The 24,889-nt window shown below is 49.7% G+C and overlaps 1 protein-coding gene and 1 long non-coding RNA gene across 9 annotated transcripts in view; one reads left to right on the top strand and one right to left on the bottom strand.

Annotated features, from left to right (window-relative positions):
- Window positions 1-410: 410 nt before the first annotated feature.
- LOC109275765 (uncharacterized) lies at window positions 411-22,373 on the bottom strand. 5 transcript variants are annotated; one of them, XR_008422275.1, is made up of 6 exons: window positions 20,268-22,373; window positions 18,804-18,976; window positions 18,200-18,321; window positions 16,833-16,919; window positions 7,584-7,736; window positions 411-1,224 (listed from the first exon to the last, which is right to left on the bottom strand). It is a non-coding gene; the product is annotated as an uncharacterized LOC109275765 (long non-coding RNA). The 5 variants fall into 5 exon arrangements; XR_008422277.1 differs by having other exon boundaries at window positions 18,804-18,972; XR_008422276.1 differs by lacking the exon at window positions 7,584-7,736.
- Window positions 22,374-23,307: 934 nt separating this feature from the next.
- The window catches only part of ST8SIA5 (ST8 alpha-N-acetyl-neuraminide alpha-2,8-sialyltransferase 5), a 59,936-nt gene continuing 58,354 nt past the window's right edge, over window positions 23,308-24,889 (top strand). For all 4 annotated transcript variants that reach the window (XM_019464144.2, XM_019464142.2, XM_019464143.2 and 1 more), the window contains exon 1: window positions 23,308-23,448. In XM_019464144.2, coding sequence (XP_019319689.1) covers window positions 23,318-23,448 — 131 coding nt within the window. In that variant the 5' untranslated portion in view covers window positions 23,308-23,317. The remainder of the gene's footprint in view (window positions 23,449-24,889) is intronic.

Here is a 24,889-nt window from a genome sequence, read left to right as displayed (position 1 = left end):
ATTTAATGGGTAAATGAAACAAATTATGGAAACCAAAGTCTACTATTATGATCAAGCTATCAACAACAACAACAAAAACCCCAAGGTTGACATATAAGTGAATACAAATAAGGTGCGTATACATTTTTTAAGTTTTTATGTGAATTCCGATTAGTTAATATACAGTGTAATGTTAGTTTCAGGTGGACAATATAGTAATTCAGCACTTCCATAAATCACAACAAATGTACTCTTAGTCCCCATCACCTGTTTAACCCATCCCCCCAGCCACCTCTCCTCTGGTGACCATCCGTTTGTTCTCTGAAGTTAAGAGTCTGTTTCTTGATTTGCCTCTCCCCCCCACCCCCCCCCGTCCCACCCCGCCCCCGCCGCCACCTTTCCCTTTCTCTTTGCTCATTTGTTTTGTTTCGTTTTCCACATATAAGTGAAATCACATGGTATTTGTCTTTCTCTGACTTATTTTTCTGACTTACATTATACCCTCCAGCTCCATCCACATCATTGTAAATGGCAAGATTTCATTCTTTTTTATGGCTGAGTAATATTCCAGTGTGTGTGTGTGTGTGTGTGTGTGTGTGTGTACATACATACACATACCACATCTTGATCCATTCATCAGTCGATGGACACCGGGCTGCTTCCATATCTTCGCTATTGTACATGATGCTGCTATAAACGTTGGGGTGCAGTAAAGTGCATATATTTTTTTTTAATTTTTTTTTTACGTTTATTTATTTTTGAGACAGAGAGAGAGCATGAACGGGGGAGGGTCAGAGAGCGAGGGAGACACAGAATCCGAAACAGGCTCCAGGCTCTGAGCTCTCAGCACAGAGCCGGACGCGGGGCTCGAACTCACAGACTGCGAGATCATGACCCGAGCTGAAGTCGGTCGCCCAACCAACTGAGCCACCCAGGCGCCCCAAGTGCGTATATTTTTAAATAAACTAGGTTTAGACTGATAATTAGGTGGAAAACGACAACATATTACCAAGTTGGCTACAACGAAAGTGTTTTAAAGGTGCCTCACGAGGCAGTGTGGAGACCTGAGTCGTGGAATGGATGGCTCTTCAGAAACAGCATCCGCCTGTGCTTTCTGGGGAGGGGCAGTCGTGGAAAAGGAGAGAGGCAGCTATAACCCTCAGGGTCGGGCTGGGCAGCCGGGATGCTTCTTGGCTCACGAAGCCTGCTCACCTGAGAACTCCCACGAGGGATCGGCGACAACCCCTGTAATTTGAGCAAGCGAGTTATTAGGAAAAACATGGAGGAGGTCGGTCCATCTGAAATCAGCACTGGTAACTGAAGGCCCGGCTGCCGCCCAGCACGACGTGTCACCGAACAGCAGCTACAATGGGAGCATCCGAGGGTCTGAGAGCCTCATCTAATTCATCCTGTCGCCCTCACCCTGCAGGTTCTGATGACACTAATAGGTGACATTCACTGTAGCTTCAAAGCCCGTTTACATATATTCTCTTACTTAACCACCCAGCACCAGAGAATGATGTACCACACGTTATGGAAAGAAAGATGCCTTACAATTTATGATGGTCATTCTCTACCTTAGCTACATACTTGAAACAAACTGGAGGGGAGTTAAAAATCTGTGATGGTCACGCTGCACCCCAGGCCAGTCGGAACTCAGGGGCTAGGAGCCAGGCAGAGTGGTAGCCGCATGGAGAGCTGCTCTCTGCTCTAACAGTAACTGGGCCTTGGCCTGTGTGAGGGGTGGAAAGGGCCTCTGGCTTCTGGACAAGCTCTGCCTCACTGCCCAGGAACGGCTGGCCCCGCAGAGGGAGGCACATGGAGCCTGAGGCCGGAGGGCACGAGGCAAGCAGCTTTGAAGGGCTTTCTGGTGAACGGAGACTTAATGAAGCAGGAACTCAGCCTGCTGTCCAGCTGCCCCAAATTATCTGAATTTAGAAAAGAACACACGATTACGACAAGTGCTGTGTTTTATTTTAGGTCCGGCAAACCCAAAACCATGGGTAGAAGGAGAGAAAGTAGAGGCCCCGTTCAGAGTGTACCTCCTCCAAGAATTCGGGAGATTCGTCATTTGTCTCCCTGTCAAGGATCATTTCACGATTCAGAGTAGCTGTCTCTCTTTTATAAGCTGTCTCCACTGTTTACCAAATGGCTGTGTGCATGTTTTGGTCTATTCCTGGACTTCCGATTCTGTTCTTTTAGTAATCTATTCATTCAAGTATCACTACCATACTGGTTTTTTTTTTTTTTTTCCAAATGTTTATTCATTTTTGGGAGAGAGTGAGAGTGGGGGAGGGGCAGAGAGGGGGGAGAGAGGATCTGAAGCGGGCTCTGCGCTGACAGCGGAGAGCCCGATGTGGGGCTCGAACTCCCAAACTGCGAGTTCATCACCTGAGCTGAAGTTGATACTCAACCAACTGAGCCACCCAGGTGCCCCCCCCCCCCCATACTGTTTTCATTATGGAGCGTTTGTAATGCATTGTAATATCTGGCCACACCCTCCTACTGTGCTGCTTTTTTTTTTCAGAACGGGAGAAAAAAGTTTAATCCAAGTCGCAAGTTTATCTACTCTAGATTTCATCTTTCATGTCCATGGTTTGCCCCTGGTCCCTCTTCTCTTTCCTTCATCTTTGGTGAAACTTTGTTTCAAATGACATCTCCTAAGTAGAGGAAGAGGTGGAATGGGGGTGGGGCCCTGGGAGCACGTGTTTTGAAGAAGGGCCTAAAAATCACTGATTTCTGTACTTAACGCTGCACGACAATCTGCTAGCAATGCAAAGCAGTTCTGAACAACTGTCATTAGTATCATTTTTATATTGACAACTCATTAAATTTTTTTTCTCTTCTCCCTGTGTAAACACTCCAATCCATTGACTATTAATCGTATTCTCTTAGCTGATGTCTCCATCTCTCTTTCCTGCACACCCACACACAGACACACACAGACACACATTTCAGGGCACAGACCCAGATCTTGCCCCATACTCCTCAGGAATAGTGCTAGGTATGGCATGATTCTAGGGCAACATGCCCGTAAGACCTTCTTCATCTCGTTATTAATGCTTCTCATTTCTTTTACGAGAGAAAAATCTTTTCATGGCCTAAAAGAAACTGGCAAGCATTCTTGTGAATAAGCTTTGCTTTCAAGCACATATGATTTTTTTTTTTTTCTCTTTTGGACAGCTACCAAGCAAAAAGATGAGAAAACCACGGAGGCCACCTAGGGTGGCAAGGTCATAGGAAAGGGAGGGTGGGTATACAGAAGACTCCCAGGACTTCACAATTTTGTTGTGATCTCGCGTCATTAGTTTTCTACCCGTCATGTGTACAGAGAGAACCGTGGAGCCAGAAAGGTAGGGTTCAGCCTGGAATTATGAGACTTTCATTTTTCCTTGTTGGTAAACTGGCCTGTTCAGCTATCATTCTACCGTATGCAAGGTGCTGTGGAGAATACAGAGATTTAAAACCTCACGGTCTTTATGATTTCTTGGAGAAATAGGCAACAACCTCACAGAAATACACGCGAAAGGCAAATGTGCTGAAAGGTAACACAGGTGAAAATCTGTATGACCTTGGGTATGACGATGACTTTTTACCTACAACCTCGAAGGCGTAATCCACGAAAGAAATAGTTGACAAGCTGCACTTAATTAAAATGGAAAACTCCTGCTCTGCAAAAGACATTGTAAAGAAAAGGAGGAGACGAAACACAGACAGGGATGAAATATTTGCAAAAGACATCTCTGATAAAGGATCGTTACTCTAAATATACAAAGGCCTCTTAAAACTCAACAAGAAGAAAACAACTCGATTTAAAAATGGGCGAAAGGCCTCATCAAAGGAGACATACGGATGGCAAGTAAACATACGAAAAGATGCTCCAGATCATATGTCATGATGGAAATGCAAATTAAAACAACCTATTAGAATGGCCCGAATCCAAAACACTAACAACACCAAATGGCGGCGAGGATGTAGAACAAGAAGAAGTCTCATTCATTGCTGGCACAGCCGTGCTGGAACACAGTTTGGCAACTTCTTACAAAATTAAACATCCTCTTACCAGATGATCCAGGAATCATGCTTCTTGGTATTTACCCAGAGGAGCCCAAAGCTTGTGTCCACACGAAAATCTGCACACAGATGTTTATAGCAGCTTTAGTTATAATTGCCGAAACTTGGAATCAATAAAGATGTGGAAGGATAAACTGTGCACGTGCAGACAATGGAATGTTTACTCAGCACTGACAAGAAACGAGTTACCGTGCCATGAAAAGACACGGAGGAAACATAGATGCACGTTGCTAAGTGAAAAAAAGCCAATCTGAAAAGGCTACCTCCTGTGTGGTTCCAACTCTATGACATTCTGGAAAAGGCAAAAGTATGGAGACAGTAGAAAGATCAGGGGTTGGTAAGGATAGGGGTGAGGGAGGAGACATAAATAGGTAGAGCACAGGAATTTTAGGGCAGTGAGACTACGCTGTATGATACTCTAAGGGTGGACACATGTCATTATACATTTGTCCCAAACCATCTACTGGACAACACCATGTGAACTGTGGCATGAACTATGGACTGGATGATAATGATGTGCCTGTGCAGGGACAGGGACACACTTCCCTGCTCCGGGAGGGGATGTTGATGGTGGAGGAGGCTGTACATGTGGGGAGGGGGTAGGCGGGGGGTGCATGGCAACTCTCTGTACTTTCCGCTCAACTGAGCTGTGAGCCTAAAACTGCCAGCTGAAAAATACAGTTGTGTTTGTCGTTGTTGATTTTTAAAGGCAGTGTCCTCAAACACTGTGAACCTCATCGGCTTAACAAAACTGCACGGAAATGCCAACTATCAACAGTTGCCTCTAAACAAAGGAATTCCTGGTTAAGAAAACATGAGTCCCAGACCTAACTGTAATACCTGAAATTGTGAAACTGACAGAAGAAAACAGGGAGAACATCTTTAAGCTCTTGTTAGGCGGAGAGTTTTTAGTCAACACCCTAAACAGTCACTAGGAAAAAAGATACACTGAACTTCATTAAAATAAAGTTCTGGACAGATGGCCCATGGAGAAGAATTCCAAGTAATTTATACTCTACCCTAAGAGATGTGGGGCATAACTCTCCACTAAGTATGGCTGCACTTACTGACTTCTTTCCAAAGGGTCTAGTATGGAGGGGGTGGGGGGGAGTAACTTCGCAGTGGAGAAGGCTGACCAACACTACCTCAGCCGGGTGAACAAGGTCAAAATCAACAGTGATTAGTTATGTTGATGATATGTGCTCTTGACACGATACGATGAAAATGGCACTTTACCTCCGTGGTCTTCTTGCCAAAAACCAATGAGCTCAGTCCAATCACAAGAAACAGCAGATGAACCCCACTGAAGGGCATTCTACAAAACGCCCGAGCAGTACTCCTCAAAACTGTCATCACAAACAAGGAAAGTCCGAGAAACTGTCACAGCCCAGAGGAGCCTAAGGACACTTGACAACTAAATGTAATATGGCATTCGGGATGGGATCCTAGAGCAGAAGAGGGATTTTAGGTAAAAGCTAAGGACATATTAATAAATGCTAGACTCTAGTTAGTAACACCATATCAATGTTGGTTCATTAATTGTGACCATAATTAGTGCACCACACTAATGTAATCTGTTCACCATAGGGGAAACTGAGTGTGGGCTATAGAGGAAGTCTCTGTCCTACCTTTGCAATGTTTCTTTAAATCTAAAGCTTTTCTGGGGCGCCTGGGTGGCAATTTTGGTTAAGCTTCCGGCTCAGGTCATGACCTCATGGTTCGTGAGTTCGAGCCCCACGTCGGGCTCTGTGCTGACAGCTCAGAGCCTGGAGCCTGCTTTGGATTCTGTGTCTCTCTCTCTCTCTCTCTCTCTCTCTCTCTCTCTCTCTCTCTCTGCCCCTCCCCTGCTCACACTCTGTCTCTCTGTCTCTCAAAAATAATAAATGAACATTAATAAACATTTTAATCTAAAGCCGTTCTAAGAATAGTTTATTCTTAAAATGCTATTTATAATATCAGAAAAAATAATTAGGAAGAAATTTAACAAAAGACATGGGAGGCCTTTATGCTGAAAACTACAGAACATAGCTGCAACTCAAGGTATGAATACGTGGAGAGGTATTCTATGTTCATAGATTGGAAGACTTAATTTGGTCCAGATGTCATATTGTTAAGATGATATCCCAATTATCATCCCATTAGGCTTTTTGCAGAAACTGATAAGCTTATCCTTAAATGTACATGAAATTACAGAACGACCTAGAATAAGAAAAACAGTCTTAAAGATTGAAGTTGGAAAATTTATACTGCCAGATTTCAAGATATATAAAATTATAATAGGTAAGACAATATGGTATTGGCATATGGATAACTAAATAGATAAATGGATAGAATATCAAATCTGGAAGTAAACCCATATAGTATAACTTGCTTTTTAACAGAAACACTAAATGAATTTAACAGGCGAAAAGAATGTCTTCTCTGTAAATGGTGTTGGAATACTGAATGTCCTTATGGAGCAGAAGTGGACCTTGACCTCTGCCTCATGCCATGCCGAAAAATGAATTTGAAGTAGGCCATAAATTTAAGTGCAGAAGGTGAACCTGTAAAGCTTCTATAGAAAACATGCTTAGAACACAAAAGTCTCTAATCATAACAAAAAAATGGATAGATTGGACATCATTAAAATTAAAAATTTCTACTAATCAAAAACAACATTAAGAATTGAAAACACAGACCGAACTCCAGGAGGAAATATTTACAGGCCACTTATATCTGACAAAGAATGTGTACCCAGAATATATTTTGAAAGCCTCCTACAAATCAATAATAAAAGACAACAGTATAATGAAAAGAACCAAAGACCTATGTAGGTTCTTCATAAAGGAAGATATAAAAAAGGCTAATAAGCATATGAAAAAACTATCCATTTTTCTTCCTCTTCCTCCTACTCCTCCTACACCTTCTTTAGCCATTGGTACCAGATAAGTGTGGGGGGGGGCAGGGGGGGAACGAGGGTAGAATCGTTTACTCAGTGTATTAGAGTTCTCCGGAGAAACAGAACCAATCGGCTGTGTGTGTGTGCGTATAAAGAGAGAGAGTGTGTTTAAAGAATAGATTCTCGTGGTGGTGGGGGTTGGTGAGTCCTAAGTTTGCAGGGCAGGCCGGCAGGCTGGAGATCCAGGGAAGAGACCTGGTTGCAGTTCTAGTCTAAAGGCAGTCCAGAAGCAGAATTTCCTCTTCCTCGGGGAAGGTGGATCTTTTTTCTCCTAGGGCCTTCAACTGATTGAATGAGGCCCGCCCATATTATGAAGAGTAATCTGCTTTATTCAAAGCCTACTGATTTAAATGTTAATCTCATCTAAAAAACACCTTCACTGAAATATGTAGAATAGTGTTCAACCAAATACCGGGTACTGGCCCCAGCCAAGTGGACCCATAAAACTGACCATCACATTCAGCCAAGAGCAATGGAACATAACTTCCCTAGGTATGCCCATTGGTGATACAGCAAGGAAGCCACTATCTCACCATCGCCATCTGACAGGCGTGGCAGCTTGCACACACAGAGGAAGAAGCCATGAACTCACCCTGCAGGTAGGCATGAAGGAGTGTGGGAAAGCTTTTCAGGGGTCATGACAACTGAACTGAGTCTTGAAGGTTTGTTGCTGTGTTCTGAGCTCCTGGAACAGTGCTTGGCACATAGCGGGTGCTCCATAAATATTTGTGAATGAGGTTGGAAGCTGTAGAAAGAGACGTAGAGTAGGACAGTGATAATCTTTGCCTGGCTAAAGAGTTGACTGCAGTGGAGAGTGCCTGGTGGGTTGTTGGTTTTTTTTTTTTTTTTTTGAAGTCTATTTATCTATTTTAAGAGAGAGTTGATGGTGGGGTAGGGGGCGGGGCAGGTAGAGACTCCCAAGCAGGCTCCGCACTGTAAGTGTAGAGCCCAATGCGGGGCTTGAATTCACAAACCACGAGATCGTGACCTGAGCCGAAATCACGAGTCGGACGCCTAACCAGCTGAGGCACCCAGGCGCCCCTGATGGGTTCTAAACAGTATGGCAGTGTGGAGAACAGACTAGAGGCTGGGGGGAAGTTGGAAGGGGACAGTCCAGAGTCTATTACATTAGACCAGGCACAACATATTATGAATAGGCAGTTGACTAAGGCATTGACAGGCCTAATTGGTGAGGGATGGAGAAGAGAGAGATTTAGGGGCCAGGACTGAATGCTGGAGAGGCTCCGGGCATGGACCCAGCTCAGGAAGGACCCTCACACGTTCTTATTTTACAGATGAGGAGCCTGAGACCCAGAGAGGGGATGCAACTTGCCCATGGTCACACAGCATGCTGACAGAATGTATTAGGCCAGAACCCAGGTCCTATCTCTGCTCAGGTGCTCCTTCCCTGCCAGGTGGCCTGTGTCCTGCTCTCTCTTGCTCCCCTAGCCCACCTCGCCCGCAGGAAAGTTTCCAATGTCATCCCGGCCTCTGCAGTGGGAGGTGAGTCCCCAGGCCTCCTCGCTCAGCACTGCCTCCGCCTGCAGAAAAGGCCATGGTGCCGCTGATGGGCTGGAGAGTCCGGGGGATGGTGATGGGGCAGCGGTCACCCGAGGCTTCTTCTGGGCACAGTCCTTACCCTGGAGCAGCTGCCTGTGATGCATGGCTGAGGCTGACCCTGAGAGGTTGTTATTTTAGGTAATTCACGTTGGAGGGAGGAAGTGACTGAAGAAAATGTGAAAATGAGTAGCTATTGCAAGATGTGTGTGATAAGTGAAACGGGGAACATAAAGACAGACGAAGAGGCACCTCTGTTATTTTTGCTCCTTTTTATAGCAACCTGTAAGGCAGACTTCTCACACTGAGTAGGAACCCTTAGCCCCTGAGCAGTTTCCTGGCCCCAGCCCTCATCAGCCCCGATGGGAGCGGTGGAGGACGGTGGATGCGGCTGGGGCCGCGAGAACCCGTGTGAGCCCCCAGAGCAGCACCCCAATTCCACACCCTCCCGGCAGGACGGGAACCAAGGTTTTGTGCAGGAGGGGTTGGTGGCCCCCCCTGCATCTATTGAAGGGTGGGGCTACCTCCGTCAGCCCCTAAACCCAGGGGCGTGTGCACTCGGCCTGCTCCTGATAAGCAGCCAGGAACTCGAAGGGAACGTTTCCAGAAGAATATGGACACGGTCCCCTCAATGTGGGGAAATACTGACATTCTCTCCCATGTCATTTTGCCTCTTTGCAGAGGTGGGTGGTGCGCCTGGTGCCCTCGGGCCACTGTGAAGTCAGGACAGGGACTGGCAAGTGTCACGGGGGGCTGAGGGAGCCAAAGGATGCCGAGCTTTCTTCGGGGGGAATCACTCTCTGTTCTGAGGCCCGGCAGCTGCTGGGGGGACCACTGCCCCTGCAGCATCCCGAGGCGGCCTGCTTGGGGCCTCTGACCTCCCCTGGGAGTCTCCTTTGGAGTGAAGCATGGATGCTGTGGTTAAAGACACAGTTTCTAGATGAAACGGGTAGTTGTTAGGGCCTCTCATCGGTTCATTCCTGTTGGTTGTAGGATTCAGGGGAAAGAGAAGGTCTGCTCCGGCCAGGGCAACGGTCACCTCTGGTTGCAGCTAGAGCTGCTTCAGAGGAACGACAAGGATATCTAAACAGGGGAGAGGGAAGGAGGAAGGGAGCCAAGGGTGGGAGGAGTGTTTCAGGAAAGTGACTGAATTCTTGGAATAACTGCCATGAGGCATGCAAAAGAGAGGAAAAAAGGCCTTGTCCAGGAGTGTGGGGGGCTCAGCTGGGCTAGAAGCCACAGCCTACAGAGGTGTGTGTCAGCATGATTGTGTTATTTTCTCCAGCAGCAGGCCAGCCTGGAAACAGAAGTAGATGGTGAAGTCGTCACTGGCTGTGGATTGGCCAGGGAGGTACAGTGGTAGGACCGTCCTCCCTCCTTTTCCCTCTTATTTGGGACAGGAGGTAAGCAGTGACTAGGTGAGCTTATGTGACTGGGTTCAAGCTGATGGGATGGGAGAGGAAGGTGTTGGATGGGGAGGCTCTCCTTCTCCATTGTGCTGTCTGGAATGGAGACGCCGTGGCTGGAGCTCTAACGGCCATCTTGGACAAGGAGACAATGTGCTTAAAAAAAACAACAACAAAAAACAGCAAGAGAAGAGGAGCACAGGTCCCTGAGGCACTTAGACCTACCATCCCACCTGTGCGCTAACTACTTCTGGATTTCTTTTATGTGAGAGAGAAAATATACTAATGATTTTAAGAACTGTTATTTGGGGTTTTCTATGATATACCATTGAAACTAATCCTAATAGAAACAGACCAAGCATGAGGAAATTGTGGGTAATTATAAGAATGTCAGTAAAGGGATCAACCGTGGGGTCTTAACGGAGCAGGAAAGGACAAGAAGCCGGGGGTGGCTGATACACTGGAGAATGGGGACTCCGGCCCTTGGCACACTAGCACAGCAGAGTAGGCTACTGTGGGCAGATCTTTAAGAATGAAAACCCAAGGGGCACCTGGGTGGCTAAGTCGGTTAAGTGTCCATCTTCAGCTCAGGTCATGATCTTGTGGTTTGTGACTTTGAGCCCCACGTCGAGTTCCATGGCAACAGCTCCAAGCTTGGAGCCAGCTTCCGATTCTGTGTCTCCCTCTCTCTCTGCCCCTTCCCCACTCGCACTCTGTCTCTGTCTCTGTCTCTCTCTCTCTCTCAAGTAAACATTAAATTTTTTTTTTAAATTTCTTTAAAAAAAAAAAAAAGAATGGACAACCAGGGGCTCCTGGGTGACTCAGTCGATTAAGCATCTGACTTTGGCTCGGGTCATGATCTCACGGTTCATGAGTTCAAGCCCCACATCAGGCTCTGTGCTGACAGCTCAGAGCCTAGAGTCTGCTTTGGATTCTGTGTCTAACCTCTCTCTCTGCCCCTCCTCTGCTCGTTCTCTCTCTCTCTGTCTCTCTCTCTCTCAAAAAGAAATAAACATCAAAAAAAATTTTTTTAATTGAAAACGGGAAGTTGTGGTTAGAAAGTGGAATTTCTGATTTTATGGTTTCAGAGCTGGCTTGACAAGTTGTGGTCACAGTAAGCACTAACATTGCCTGAATGCTTCCTATGCAGCTAGCTGACTGCCTTTTTAAGTAGGTGATAGTGGGCTCAATCTCAGTCCCTAGCATAACTCTGGAAGGGAGTTTCTTTTATTAACCTATTTCATAAAGAAAGAAACTGAGGCTCAGAGAGGCCAAGAAACTTCTCCAAGGGAGCAAAACGTAACTGGCTGGGTCAACATTAGAACGCAGGAAGCGTGACCCCAGAGCCCAAGCTCTCGGCCACGCCGCTCTTGTGCCTGGCCCACGCTGGGGCCACCGTGCAAGTGCAGAGAGGTGGAGGCCCGTGAGGCTGGCTGCTCGTTGCATCCTCCGGATGGCCACCCAAACCCTCAGCCTGGTGGCCGGCGGCGAGGCGGAGGGGAAGGCAGCCAGCCCCAGTGCCAAACACTGAGTTTACAGACCGGGCTGAGAAGAGGGTGGGACCTTGTGATGAGAGCCTTGAAAGGGTGTGAAGGGCTCAGTCGGGGCCACCCAGGAGCAGACTGACCCTGCCTTGGGCCCTGTGGTTCCGTGGCACCGGAGAGAACATGAGAATCGAGGGAACCAGCACCCTGCAGAGTGACATTAACACAGAAGCTGAAGGGTGGGCTCTAGGACCCGATGGCCTGGGTCCGGATCCCATCTGCTCCTCTTACTAGCTCTGTCACCTTGGATGGCACATCTGTGCCCTCCTGTGTACAGGCAGGCTTGAGAATAGCTCCTCCCCTTCATCTACCGTCACTCAAGGGAGATTAAATGACTTACGGGCAGGGAAATACCATGAGCAGTGCTCAGCACACGGCGCGTGCCTGTGCTGTTGACTTTGCTGTTCCACAGCCTCTGCGGAGAGCTGGTGAGGAGCTGTGACAGGACGGGGCCAGATGAGGAGAGGCTTCTAGAGTGGACAAGGAGAAGCCACAGGGCTTGGCCAGCTGCCTCCAGGGGAGGCTCTCATCCTTGTCCTCTGTATGTCACTTTGGACACATCCCTAGGACTCCTCTCCTAGGGTTACTTGCTTGTCAGTCTTACGTCTCTAATATAAGGAAAGACCTGGCGCCTTCTAAATAAATGCCTCAACACCTTAGGGAGGGGAGAGGAATGTTCCTCTGAACCCCCCAACCATTTGTAGCCACGTATCACCCAGCGCCTGCCCCAGGGTCATTATCCGAGTCGTGTTTGTTGGGTAATGGCACGAATCGCCCCAGCGTTGCCAGCACGGCCGGGATGGGGCCTGACTTTGGTTCACTGTCCTCGTCTTCCCGCCAGGTGCCCTGTTTGCCAGCTCCAGGCCCCGCCCCTGTCCTGGCTGCAGACGCTGCCTTGACCCTGACTGCCCCACACTCTGTCTGGTCCTGGAGGGTCCCACGCGCTCTTGGCACAGCCAGCCATTTACTCCTTCATGTCTGTGGTTATTATTAGGCACCCCTGGAACTCACTCCTGCTGAGGCAGTTTTTATTAGCAGGTGCCGTAAGGTTGGCATTTGTGTGTCTGTTTAGGAAACCTTCTGGCGAGGCTGAGACAAGTATGCGGGTGACGGGGAATCTGTTGAAGAACCAGGCACCTCCGGGCCAGACAAGCCTCTGGGTGGCTGTGGGCCCGGAGGCACGTGCGATCTGCCTCCCTGGTCTCAGCTCCTCTAGGTCGCGAGGGCTGCGGCTCTAGGTCGTGCGCCGGCCCAGACTCAGAGCTCCGAGTCTAGCCTTCGCTGTGTCGCCGACCCACTATGCAGCGCCGGGCAAGTCATTTGGCCTCAGTGTGCCTCTTGGCACTAATCTGTGCAATAGAAATAACGAGTGTTGCTTCACAGGGCCCAACAAAAAGAATAAAAATGAAAACGCAGTGACGGTCACATGGGCCACCATGCACGCAGTGCCCGGCATACTGCAGTACTGTGGTCTGACCCACCGGCCAGTGCTTGGGTAGGTATTAGAGGGATTCCGCCTCTTGCTTGGATTCACAAAATTGCTGATCAGAGGACCTAAGATCTAGATCTTGGTAAATGTGGCTCCAAAAGTCATGCTATTGCCACTGTGCCAGAAGGCAAAACTGCCCCAACATATCACTACCGCCACCACCTGCTCCCCGGGTTTTTGAGAGGCCGGGGGAGTGAGGCAAGCAGAAGAGAAGACAAGGATAGGACAGAGTTGAGAAGGAAAGAACCGGACAGGGCACATGAGACTGAGGGGAGCGCGAGGCGGGTTCTGGGGACCGGCAGTTTCCTCCTTTCCTTTTTCTTAGCGGTAGTGACACGGGTGTCTTCACTTTGTGATAATCTGTGGAGCCGTGTGCCACGGTTTGCGTACTTTTCTGTCCATATGTTAGACTTCTTAAAAAGGTCAAAAAGAAAATAGGAACCTTGTAGCATATAGTTATTGAGAACAAATGTATTTTTAAAGTTCATACACAATTACTTATGCAGCTCTAATCTGCATCTATTCAAATGACATTAAAAGTTATGTTGAAGAATCTGGAGATACTCTGGTAAAATTCTCGAGAGTCTGGACCAATGTATAGATCCCAGAACTGAAATTCTGGGAATTGTTGTCCCCTCCTCGTGGCTGACTGGTTCCTGACATGGAACCCACCACTGGTCACGGGTCCCCCCTCCCTGAATCTTCAAAGACTTTTTTGAATGGAGCCACTCTCCCAGCCTCACGTTGTTTACCTCTGAATATCTGTTATGTCACAGGAAAAAAAAATGTGTATATGAAGCTTTGTTACTTGAGGGATTTCTGTACTGGATTGTAACTCATACTCCTCCCCGCCCTGTCACGTGAAAGACACGATGACTTTCCTTGTCTTCCTTGGACCTCGTGGTTCACCATGGAGCTGATGGGAGCCCAGGCTTAGGCTGGTCCAAAACTGGGAAGCCTCACCACCACTGGGTCACTCACCACCCTGAAAAATGCCATTAACTGCTTCAAAATTAGGCCCTATGTGAAAGCTGAATGGATAACCGGAGTCGAGTGATTTTAGGGGATCAAGGAGTCTCCCAATGGCCTCTTTCACGTTCATGGTGTCTGAAATTCCATCTTTATTTGTTAATTCACAAAAGTATACATCTATGAGAATTCCTACTTAAATACAAAATGATTCTAGGTGGGGGAACCATATTATAGTGCCTCTCACATTAGCATAAAGTAATTTGTCTTAGAAGTAGAAACTGAGTTAGAGATTGTAGAGATGAATGGGCCCTTGAGGGATCATTTAGCTCACTGGTTTTCAAACTATGCTTTGGCAAAGCCCCTGCACTGCCATTCAGGCCGAGAAGCGCAGGAAGGAAGGATGGAGGGAAGGATGCACGGAGGCACGGAGCACCGTTTTTGCTTTGAAGCTAGGTTTCCACGCTGGAGAAAGTTTTAGAAAAACCACAACTGTCTTTTATTTTGTAGGTTCAAAGTCCATGGTTACCAATAGGTTAATCTAGCCTAAATTCAGGTGGCTAGTTAGTGTTACAGCCAGATCTAGAATTCAGGTTTCTGACCCTTAAGGCTGTGCTGTCCCACCGTTTCACACTTCCTTATGTTAGTTTCAGATGGGTGTTAAGGAGATGGGACAGTGAGACTTGAGATGGGTAAGTTTCGGTAGGAGGAGAGCGGAGGGGGCGGATCCGGGTCTGGTGGATGCTGTTATGGGCAGCAGACATTTCTGGGCTCTTGGAGTAGTCAGTGCTGACGGGGGAAGAGGGAGGCCGCTGATGACACCTGACCACCTTCAGAGACATGTTGAGACTCAACATCTGTGAAATCTCTATCTCCGGCCATTGTAAATAATGCTGTTTATCTTAGAGTTGTACAGCTTAAAGCTTACAACATGCTTTTACATTTTTATACTTAATCTCCACAAACTCCTACTTTGAGGGCTAGATACCATGTTTTCCAGTTTACATGTGAGGACGCCAGTGGGTTAGAGAAGGCAGGTGTCTTTCCTGAGCTCCTAGGGCTGTGACCTGAAGCATGTCTCCTCTGACTCCCCATCCTGAGCTCCTTCCTGCCATCCTGCAGCCCCCTCCCACCACCATGCTGGCAGCTGCTTTCTCCAGCATGTCACAGCCTTTGCAGCCAAACACCAAGTCATTCAGACATAAACATAATCTGTTTCCACACTTGTCATTTGGCTGACCTGTTGCCTGGCTTCTTTCTTTTACTAATAGCTTGGTGATTATAGTCAGAGATGCTAGCTAGCATCAGTGAACCTGTAACGTGTGTGTGTGTGTGTGTGTGTGTGTGTGTGTGTGTGTGTGTGTGTGTGTTTGGGGAGATGGACAGGACACAGGGCCACAGGTGATGCTCTTCATAGTTCTGAAACAACATTTTTGGGACATCAGAAGGGCACATCTCCTCAGTGTCTTGTTTGTCATCAACACTACTCAATCACAGCGACAGTGCTCCATCAAAAGGAGGAAAGGAAACATAAGTGGAAAAAAATGCTGCTCTTGATGGTGCACGTGGGGGCTGACTCTCCAACATCATTCCATCTCCATCTGTGTAAGCAGCCATGTGGTTTCCGGAATTGACCCTGGCTCCTGGGGAGGGTTCTCAGTAGACTAAACCAAGTAGGAGAATAGCATCCCCTCATCAGTGATTGGCTCAGGGACCTAGTGTAAGCCAATCAGCACATGGCATCCCTCTGGTGATTATTACTGGTCTAGGTTGGAGGGGTTTCTTCTCTTTCTCTTTCCTACTATCTTCCCAATTACTGATGGCAGCTATCATATGACCATGAGGACACTCTGACAAAGAAGCCTATTCTTTAGATGGCAGAGTAGAGGATAGGAAGAATCTGGGTTCTAAAAATATTGTTTACCCAGTTGTGGATCCTTGCCCCACCTCCAGTTTTTCTGGTATGTGGGATAATAAATTTCTCTGTGGCTTTTGTTACTTTGGTCAAAAGATCTTAACTAACACAATGACCTCTAGGACACAAGAATTTATTGTCGCCAGAAGTGAGATAGAGTCTCACCAAGCAACCCATCTATGTGTTCAGTAGTCCCTGGTGACCAGGGGCATGTATTTATGGAGCAGATGGTCAAAGTGAGAGGGCACTTTATGCATGGAAATGTCATCCTAGGATCTCCAGGCTGTACTTCAAGGGTAATTGAGTCTGTGCAAACGTGTTGATGGTGGGTGACAGATTAACATGTTATAATTAACAGGCCTTTGTAGACATAATGCCTGAACATGGGGGGATGGCTTCCACAGCGACTCCTTAGTTCAGTGGGTAGGACTTTTTGCATGGGGCTCTGCAAATCACATAGTATGGACCCGGGGCAGCAAACTGTAGCCTGTGACCAACTCTGGTCACACTCATTTGTTTCTATATCGTTGATACGTTCACACTACAACAGCAGAGTCATGTGCAAAAGAAACTGTATGGCCCACAAAGCCTACAGAATTTACTGTCTGGTCCTTTCAGAAAAAGTTTCCTGACCCCTGGCATACACACTGTCTACTTGGCCTATGAGTAGTGGCAAACCCACAACACTGCTGGGCTAGGACTCTCACACTGGTGACCACACTTGTGAACGATGATCTGTTTCCAGGGCGTTCCGGCAGACTCCATCAACTCTGTTGTTTTTCCAGTATAAGTACTGACATCGTTGGCTGATGAGAAATTTCCTTTAAAACAAATCCTATTTCCACTAACTCCTACTTATAATATCGGGTATATATTTCTCTAGAAAACCACTCCCCGTTCGACTGCACTGAAAACATCTGAGGATGTGGTCAAGACGATGGTCACCTGTGGGTTTCTTTACCTTGCTCTGAGTGCAGTTCTCATAGGACATCACCTTTATTACAGGCACAGATGATCCTTCGGGTTAAGCTTCTCTCCATCAGGAACACTAGGATATAAATGGAAGCTATCAGAGCCTTTCCCAAAGGCAGGGTTTTCAAAGGGAGGAGGAAGAGAGCGTTTCTGCACCAGGAATCTGTGGAGCAGAGGGAACCCCAGAAAGTGGCAAAAAGAGTGGCCTAGAGACCAGCTCTGCGACTGCAGCGTGTGCAGTGGACGGGCGCTGACCACGCCTACCCGATTTCCATGACTACCAAACGGGTAGGATGAAAAAGCGCTGAGTACAGAGACAGCTTTCATGAGGCAGTAATCCTGTGCCTCTACCCTCTGCCGGCTCCCCTGCAAGGGGGCAGAGAATTCCTTCTCAAGTCGGTACCAGTACCGCAATGAGACAGAAATGGTGGGGCGGCCTGCCCAGGGCGGGTACGTGAGCCTGCGGCAGCGGGCAGGGGTCTGATGGCGGCCGGGGAAAAGAGAGGCTGTCACGTCCATGCCTTTTCAGGCGTTTCTCCCTCAAACTGCTCTCTACAAACCGGGAGGCTGGATTTAGCTAACATGCAAATCGGATCATATTATTCCCGTTCTTAAAGTCTTGCAATAGTTCCACCGATAAAATCCCAACTCCCATGCTGTGGCTCCTGCCCACTCACCCGGCCTCACCTCTCCAGCCACACTGAGCGGACCGGGCCGTGTCCCCCACTGCCAGGCTTTGTCCACATTGCTCCTCTTGCCCTACTCCTTGGCTCATCATCCTTCCGCCTCACAATTCACAGCAAGCACCACCTCTTTTGGACCCCTTCTTTGCCTTTCCTCCCGCTCCTCCACACCCCACCCTGCCACCCCAGTTGGGTTAGAGGCATACTCCTACTAAGGGCTCTGTCTTCTTCACTGCCACATATATGCCTTCAAGGGCACAGACTGTGAATTACTGATTCTTATTTCCCTGGCACGTCACGTGATACCACATTGTGGACACTCCCACCACATCCACTGAAAGCCTGGAGCTTTTAGAACCTCGGACAGACGTGAAATGACACGCACTTTGCTGTGGCCATGGCGTTGGGATTGGGAATCTCCTCTGGTGTTTTAGAAATGGATGATCAGGGGCTCCTGGATGACTCAGTCACTTAAGGGTCCGACTTCAGCTCAGGTCATGATCTCTCGGTTTGTGAGTTCAGCCCCGCGTCGGGCTCTGTGCTCACAGCTCAGAGCCTGGAGCCTGCTTTGAGTCTCTGTCTCCCTCTCTCTCTCTGCTCCCCTCCCCCCCCCCCCCCCATAAAATAAACATTAAAAAAAATTAGAAATGGATGATCATAGTGGGGCACTCACCCCTTTTCGCTTTTCAGGTATCTAAGGAACACTACACATTTCTAAGCAGCTGTATTCACAGGGCATCCTCTGAAATTTTAGTATTCTACAGACCCCCAAGGTGTCAAGGAGCCTGCACTGGACTGGAAGTGGAAAACATTGTCTCAGCTGAATTTGTCAGAGCTCCTCAAAGGGTGGAACCTGAGCCCAGTGTTTCTACCCCAGGGCTTGGCCTTTAAGGTGAGCAAAGAAGATACCGTGTCATCTAAACGCGCTCGGAGTGACCTCATTATAAATAGGATAGCTGTTTCCGGCTACCTGTGGAGCGTGACATTCCCAAGAGGGGAATGGGTCTTTCTGCTCTGCGATCCAGGAGCCATTGTGGGTTAATAACAAGAAGCATGTCTCCACCTGTGGAGACAAACTGGGTAAATCGGGGCAGGTGCCAGAGAGGAATCCCCGGGAGGTGGTGCTAAGACAGAGGAAGTGCCCTCTCAGGCTGGAGATGTGAAGGCCAAACGTGACTTCATAGCCTTGTGCAAGTTATTTCGAAGACCCTCGTACTTTGTGAGGGAACTGAACAAGGGGGTTTAAATTATAGTTCTATTCTGTAATAATAACCTACCGAGAGCAAGACAGAAGAAGTGGGATCCGGTGTCTGCATTTGGATCACGCGATGGCAAGCCCCGTCTCTCTAGATTATGAGGTTATCACCGGGCATTTCTGCTCAGTGGCTGCAAGACACCTTCATCACAGACAAAGTGTCCCCAAACCAGGAATCAGCCTCTTGGAGCCTGTCTTGTTCACACAAATATAAAGAGGCCCAAAGAACAGCGTGTACTTATCACAAACTCCTTGAACACATGGTTGGAATGTCACTTACATAATCTGGCAGGCTGTGGTTGTGCCGTTACGGTATACACCGCGGCTTCCCTTAAACCAGGAGGAATCTCTAAGGTCTTTTTTAAAAAGGAATCTTTTCATTTTCTATGGGAGACGATGCTCACAGCATGAGTAATGCCCATCAGTTATCAGTAATTTAGCAGATTGTGCCAGTGTTGACATTTGTTCTTGGCTTAATTGTGCGTGCGTGTGTGTTTTCAACAATGATGCAGCTGTCCCGTTCCTGGCAATTAGGATATAAAAATGGTGTTCGCTGAATCTGGCATGGCGATCAGCTATCCATGTGTTTACTCTTTTGTTTGCGAGGCCTTCTGAGTGTTTGCTGCAATTCCACAACCAGAATATAATTCGGCTTAAAATGGAACCTGGATCCATATTAATAGCGCAACAGGGGCTGCAGACGTCCGGTGTTTCGCGATCTTTGCTCCCTGACTCCACCGTCTATGCTTGTGTTTGTGTGTACATTAAAGGTAATTCCCGACTTGATATAAAGATGGTGAGATCTTAGGCACCGTTAGGATTAGAAGAGCCATGTCGTCAGAGGCGCACTGGACGACTGCTGATCTCCTTGCCGGCTATCAAGTGGCCAAAGTCAGCATCAGCCTTCACTGCTGATCCCTGCAGGTGACGGGGCCGTTGAGAAGAGCCAGTACCCAGGGTTAAGTAGTTACTTTCTCTTGACTATTTTGGCTCTTGGCTCAGTGTTTTTTGCTTTTTGGGTTTTGTTTTTGGTTTGGGTTTTTTGCTGTTAGATTAGCTAGTTAATGCTATTGTCAGCTAGGGTGGGGCCCAATTGCTATTAGGTCATGGCAGGTTGGAATAATATACCTATGAAAAAAAAATAACCTGGCCCTTCAGGAAGCCGTTGCCAATAATCACTAAAGTGGAACCTTCTGTGATCTAGCGATTTCACTTCTGAATAGTGATACCCAGTAGATATGCATGCATATAGTCACGAAAAGCATACACTGGAAAATTCCTGGAGACAGCTATCCAGGGGTCCGTCCACAGTAGAACGGATAAGTAAAGCCATGCTCCAGTCCAGCCATGACGTTCTCTACAGAAATAAGATGGAACCAACTAGACGTGTATCCATAAACTAAATGAGAGCACACAAAGTACTTGCTTTCTAACACCGTGAAACAAGAGAACACAAACTTAGTGGCTGAAAACAACACACACTTACCAGCTCACAGCTGTGTGGGTCTTAAATCTTGGCTTCTCAGCAGAGGGCCTCACAGGCTGGGGCTCAGACCGTCTTCCTAATTTTCATTCAGGTTGTTGGCAGAACTCAGGGTCTTTTTTTGTGATCGGAGGACTGAGGTCCCCCATTTCCTTGGGGCCTGTCAGCCGGGAGCATTCTCAGCTCTCAGAGGCCGCCCGTACCTCCTGTCATGCGGACTCTCTGTTCGCAAAGCCAACGATGAAGAACTTCCCTCGCGTCCATCTGTCTCATACTTCAAAGCTCTTTCGCCAGGAAGAGCTTAGTCCTTTTAAGGGCTCATGTGATCAGGCCCACTGAGAATAGTCTCCCCTATCTTGAAGCCAACTGATTTGGGCCTTAATGACATCACGAAATCTCTTCACAGCAGCACCTAGATGCACGTTTGATTGAGTAACTGGGAGAAAGTGTGAATTAGGAGAGGATGAGGAATCTCCGGGGGCATCTTAGAATTCTGCCCACCACGCCCGACAACATGGATGAATCTTCTGGCCAACGGCGAGCGGAAGAAGTCAGACACGAAAGAATATATAATGTATGATTCTATTTGTAGAAAATGCAAGAATAGGACGTACTGATCTTTGGGGTTAAAAGTCAGAATAGTGGTGGCTCTTGAGTACATTGTAACTGGAAAAGAGCAGAAGAGGGGTCTTGTGGGGGGGAGGGGGGACGGCGATAACATTTTTGTTTCTTGATCTGTGTGCTGCTTACACGGGTGTGTTCAGCTCGTGAAATCTCAGCAAGCTGTGCATTTTTAGCATCGTTTAGATTTCTTATTTTAAAATAGATTCATTTTGTTTTTCCAAGGAACTGTGCATTAAAAGACAACTATCAGAGCGGGTACCTGATAGGGGTGGGGAACAAGCAGAAGAAAGGAAACAAGAGGGTCTTGCCTGGAGTGGTGATGGTGCCTTACGAGCTGCACAGGTGAGGACCAACCAAGTGGAACGTTCGTACTCTATCAGCTTGGACGGGTGCGCAGGACCCTCTGCCTCATATGTGTGGCCTAGTGCAAAGCAAAGTGCAGGGTCTCCTAGTTCAAAAATTATTAAGAAGTAAAAGACGGCAAGATGGAGCGTTGGGTGAGGGGTGAGGCGGTGGGGGAGGCCCTGGTCTGCCTCCCAGGAAGCCTGTGTGGGAGAAAAATGTCACATCTCCCATTCCAAAGACTTCCTGCTAGATGAGCTACTTTGGGCATCTAGAGCTTGGATCCTTTGGACTGTAAAGTGGGTTAGCTAGAGGCTGGGAGGCGCTGGTTCAATTGATACGCGCAAGAGCAAGCACTTGTAAGACACCAAATAATACAGGCGCGATTATAATAATGGGCCATCTAAATGGTTATGCGTTATTTCTTTAATTGGTTAAAAAGCCTACCTATGACCTCATAGCTAAATATCTGGTACATAAACCCTTTACAGAGAGCACAGGGTCGCTTCCACCTTGTAAATTAACACGCATTCCAAGTTATTGATGAATCCCCGATCACGAGATTTACCCCCGTGTTCCTTGCTCTTTCCGGCTGGAAGAACGAAGTAGCAAAGGGTAAGGCCGGAGCAGGGGAGTCCGCACACTTCATCAAAGTTCTATTTGCTGGCTGCGATTGGAGTCAGTCCCGTCGAGAGCTGAGTCCTTGCCCTGACTCCAGAACCTCCCTAGCGGCTAGAGGGCCCTGAGAAGCGGCGCCCTGAAATCATCCAGCGAGGTGAACGCCGCTGGCACGTGACATCCCAGGCCTCGAGAGACTGCGGTGTCAGGATGGCAGGGCTGTCGCCCAGCCCGCAGGCGGGGGTGTGATTGGGAAAAGAGGAGCGCATTTAGGGCTTGGATTTCTGAAGAGGCACGACTCTGGCATTGCATTTCTGTTTATTTTCCCTGGCGTGCACTCTGAAGCACAGACCTTTCCAGGACTTACTGACTTACTAAAGCTTCTGGCGACCGTGGTACCCTAAGGCGGCTGCCTGCCTGACCTAGGCTTTACGAGCGGTTCTAAGGATGAGACAGGGTCCCTGTGTCTTGGTAACAACAAGGTCTTTGACGACCGGCCGCGGGCTGCAGCTTGGGGGTGGGGCGGGGGGGGGGAGGGAGGAGGCCTGTGGCCGGGGTGTAGAGCCTCGGAATTTTCTCCCGGCAGGAGCTGAGTGCCCGGAGCGCAGGCGGCAGCCCCGCAGGCCATCAGCATGCAGGAGCCGCGCGCGCCGTCCTTGAAGGGCTGCCCGCTGACCTTGCTCCGCTTTCTCCGGAGAAATCTCCCGGGCGCGAGGACGCGGCCACCGCGGTGACTCAGTGCCCCTGCGCGCCGCAAATGCTCCCTTCCAGCATGCCCAGCTCCGCCGCGGCTTCCCCTTCCTGCCCTCTTTTTTAATTCCACGATTCAAACCCGGCGTTTTCCCGCTCCACCCCTCCCCCTCTCCACCGCCCTCCCGTCCATTCGCCAGACTGTCCGGGTGTTTTGTCCCCCACCTCCCATCTGCAGAACCGAAGGCCAACCTTCGCGCTCCCTCGCTGCGGGCCGGGAGTCGGACGGGGCCCGCCGGGGCAGGGAGCCGCGCCGGGCGGCCGCTACCCGAGCCCGGCGGGAGGGGGCGGTGCGCCGCGCTCTTGGGTGCCCGGGCGGACGGCGCGCGGGCCCCGCTCCCCATTGGTCGTCACCTCGGCGGGAGGGGCCGCCCGGGCCCGGGGCACCTGGAGTCGCCTCTCCGCAGGGAAATCGGCGGCTGCCCGGCACGGGCGTCCAGAGGTAAAGGCGTCGGAGGGAAGGCTCGGGGCTGCGGCCGAGCTCTCGCGGCCAGCCCTGCCCTGCCCGCCGCCCTGGCGCCGGCCACGCTCGGATGCCCCCTGTGCCCGCCCCGCCGGGCGGAAACTTTGCCTGGCCACGTCCCCTGCCCGCCTAACAGCGCCGAGAGGCTCCCGGTCGGCGGCGCGCCCTCCGGGGCCGCGAAGCCCCGCGCGTGATTGCGGGGCCCGCCAGGCGCCCGGCGCCCGCCGCGCCCCGCCGTGCGCGAGCGGCCGCCAGGATGCGCTACGCCGACCCCTCGGCGAACCGGGATTTGTTGGGGAACCGAACTTTACTCTTCATCTTCATCTGCGCCTTCGCCTTGGTGACCTTGCTGCAACAGATCTTGTATGGCAGAAACTACATCAAGAGGTAAGAAAGTCTGAGCGCGGGCGGGGGGTGCACGGAGCCCGCGGGGCGAACCCCCGGGTGGCGGCCACAGAGTCGGCCCGGGTGTCCCCGGGCTGAGTGACCGTGGCTCCGCACTTGGCTTCCAGCACTGCCGCGTTAGGTTTGGGTCGTGGCTCTCCGAAGCGCATCTCATCTCCCACGGGGAGGAGAGCGCCTGCCCAGCGTGGGCCAGAGGGGTGCGACAGACTTTGTTCTCTTGTGACAATGGGGGGCAGGTTGGAATTCCGAGCCGCCGAGCTGCCGATAAATCCATCTGAATGCCCCGAGGAGCCACGGGGTCAGATCGGAGTCGTCCACATCTACAGTGCCGTGGCCATTTGGTTGGAGGGGAGGGCTCCCAGGAGCGGAGGGCTCAAAACCCAATAGGATCACCCCGTGAATCCTGAACTTTGTGAGGGCTTCAAGGGGGAAAGCATTCCTCCTCCCCGCAGGAGTGCAGGGTAAGGTGGGGAGTGAGAGGTGGGCGGGACGGTGCCACAGGATAGGGAATTTTAATCACCCAGTAACCGCTGGGTGTGTGAAACTCACAACCCGATCCCTTCTGAGACAAATTGTTCTTTCTCCACCTTACACGGAAGGTCAGAGCTGCGGCAGAAGTTAGCTCTCCCCTCGTTGGCTCGCTTCCCACCCCACCCCGTCCACGCGCGAACTCCCGTTCAGAGAAAGAGAGCAGTGGGAGGTGTCACGGCCTCGGTCGCTGTGTGTGCGAAAGCCAGCCGTTTCCTTCTGCCGGGGGGGGGGGGGGGGGGTGGGGGGGGGTGGGGAGACGCTTCGGGTTACTCTAGCTGGTTTCAGAGCTGCGGGAGAGCGCTGACCCTAGGATACTCCCACATCAGAGCCTCTTTTGGAAATAGCCTACCTCTCCTTCGGGCTGCAGGTCTTGGCTGCCGGTGCCTCCCCACACTCTCTCACTGCCCCTCCCCCAGGCGATGGAAAACAAGAGGCCTCTCCAGCTGCATACACGTCTTGTCTTCTCCAGACTTCCAAATATTAAAACGGTTGTTCTCTTTCGTCGTTTGGGTTCCACATCAGTCACTTGTGCCTCTCGTTCGTGCCCCTGGTTTGGGTGAGGGTTGCTGCTGGGTTCCTCCCAGAAGCAGGAAAGCCAGGCAGTTAGGCTATTTCCCCTTCCACGTCCAGAGCTGGGGAGTCTGAGGTCCCTTGTCCAGGACGTTTGTGGACATTTGGCCTCTGCTCCTGACCTCCCCAGACAGCACTGTTGCCTGGTTAAAAGCAGCTGCTGAGCTTTGCATGGTGCTGGGGGCTTTGAAGGACAGTTTCAGAGTTTCCTGGCTTGCCCGGGTTTGCCTCCTCTTCCGGCCACAGCTGCCCCTGCAAGATAACCCTACACAAAGGCCGCTGGGCCCCAAATGGCCTCCACCTGCACTTGCGACGCAGCGGG

The sequence above is a fragment of the Panthera pardus genome, unplaced genomic scaffold (genome assembly GCF_024362965.1).
Source record: "Panthera pardus isolate Hobbes unplaced genomic scaffold, ASM2436296v1 HiC_scaffold_15, whole genome shotgun sequence".
In the NCBI taxonomy this organism is placed as follows: Eukaryota; Metazoa; Chordata; class Mammalia; order Carnivora; family Felidae; genus Panthera; species Panthera pardus.
This window is presented reverse-complemented; position numbering and strand designations above follow the sequence as displayed.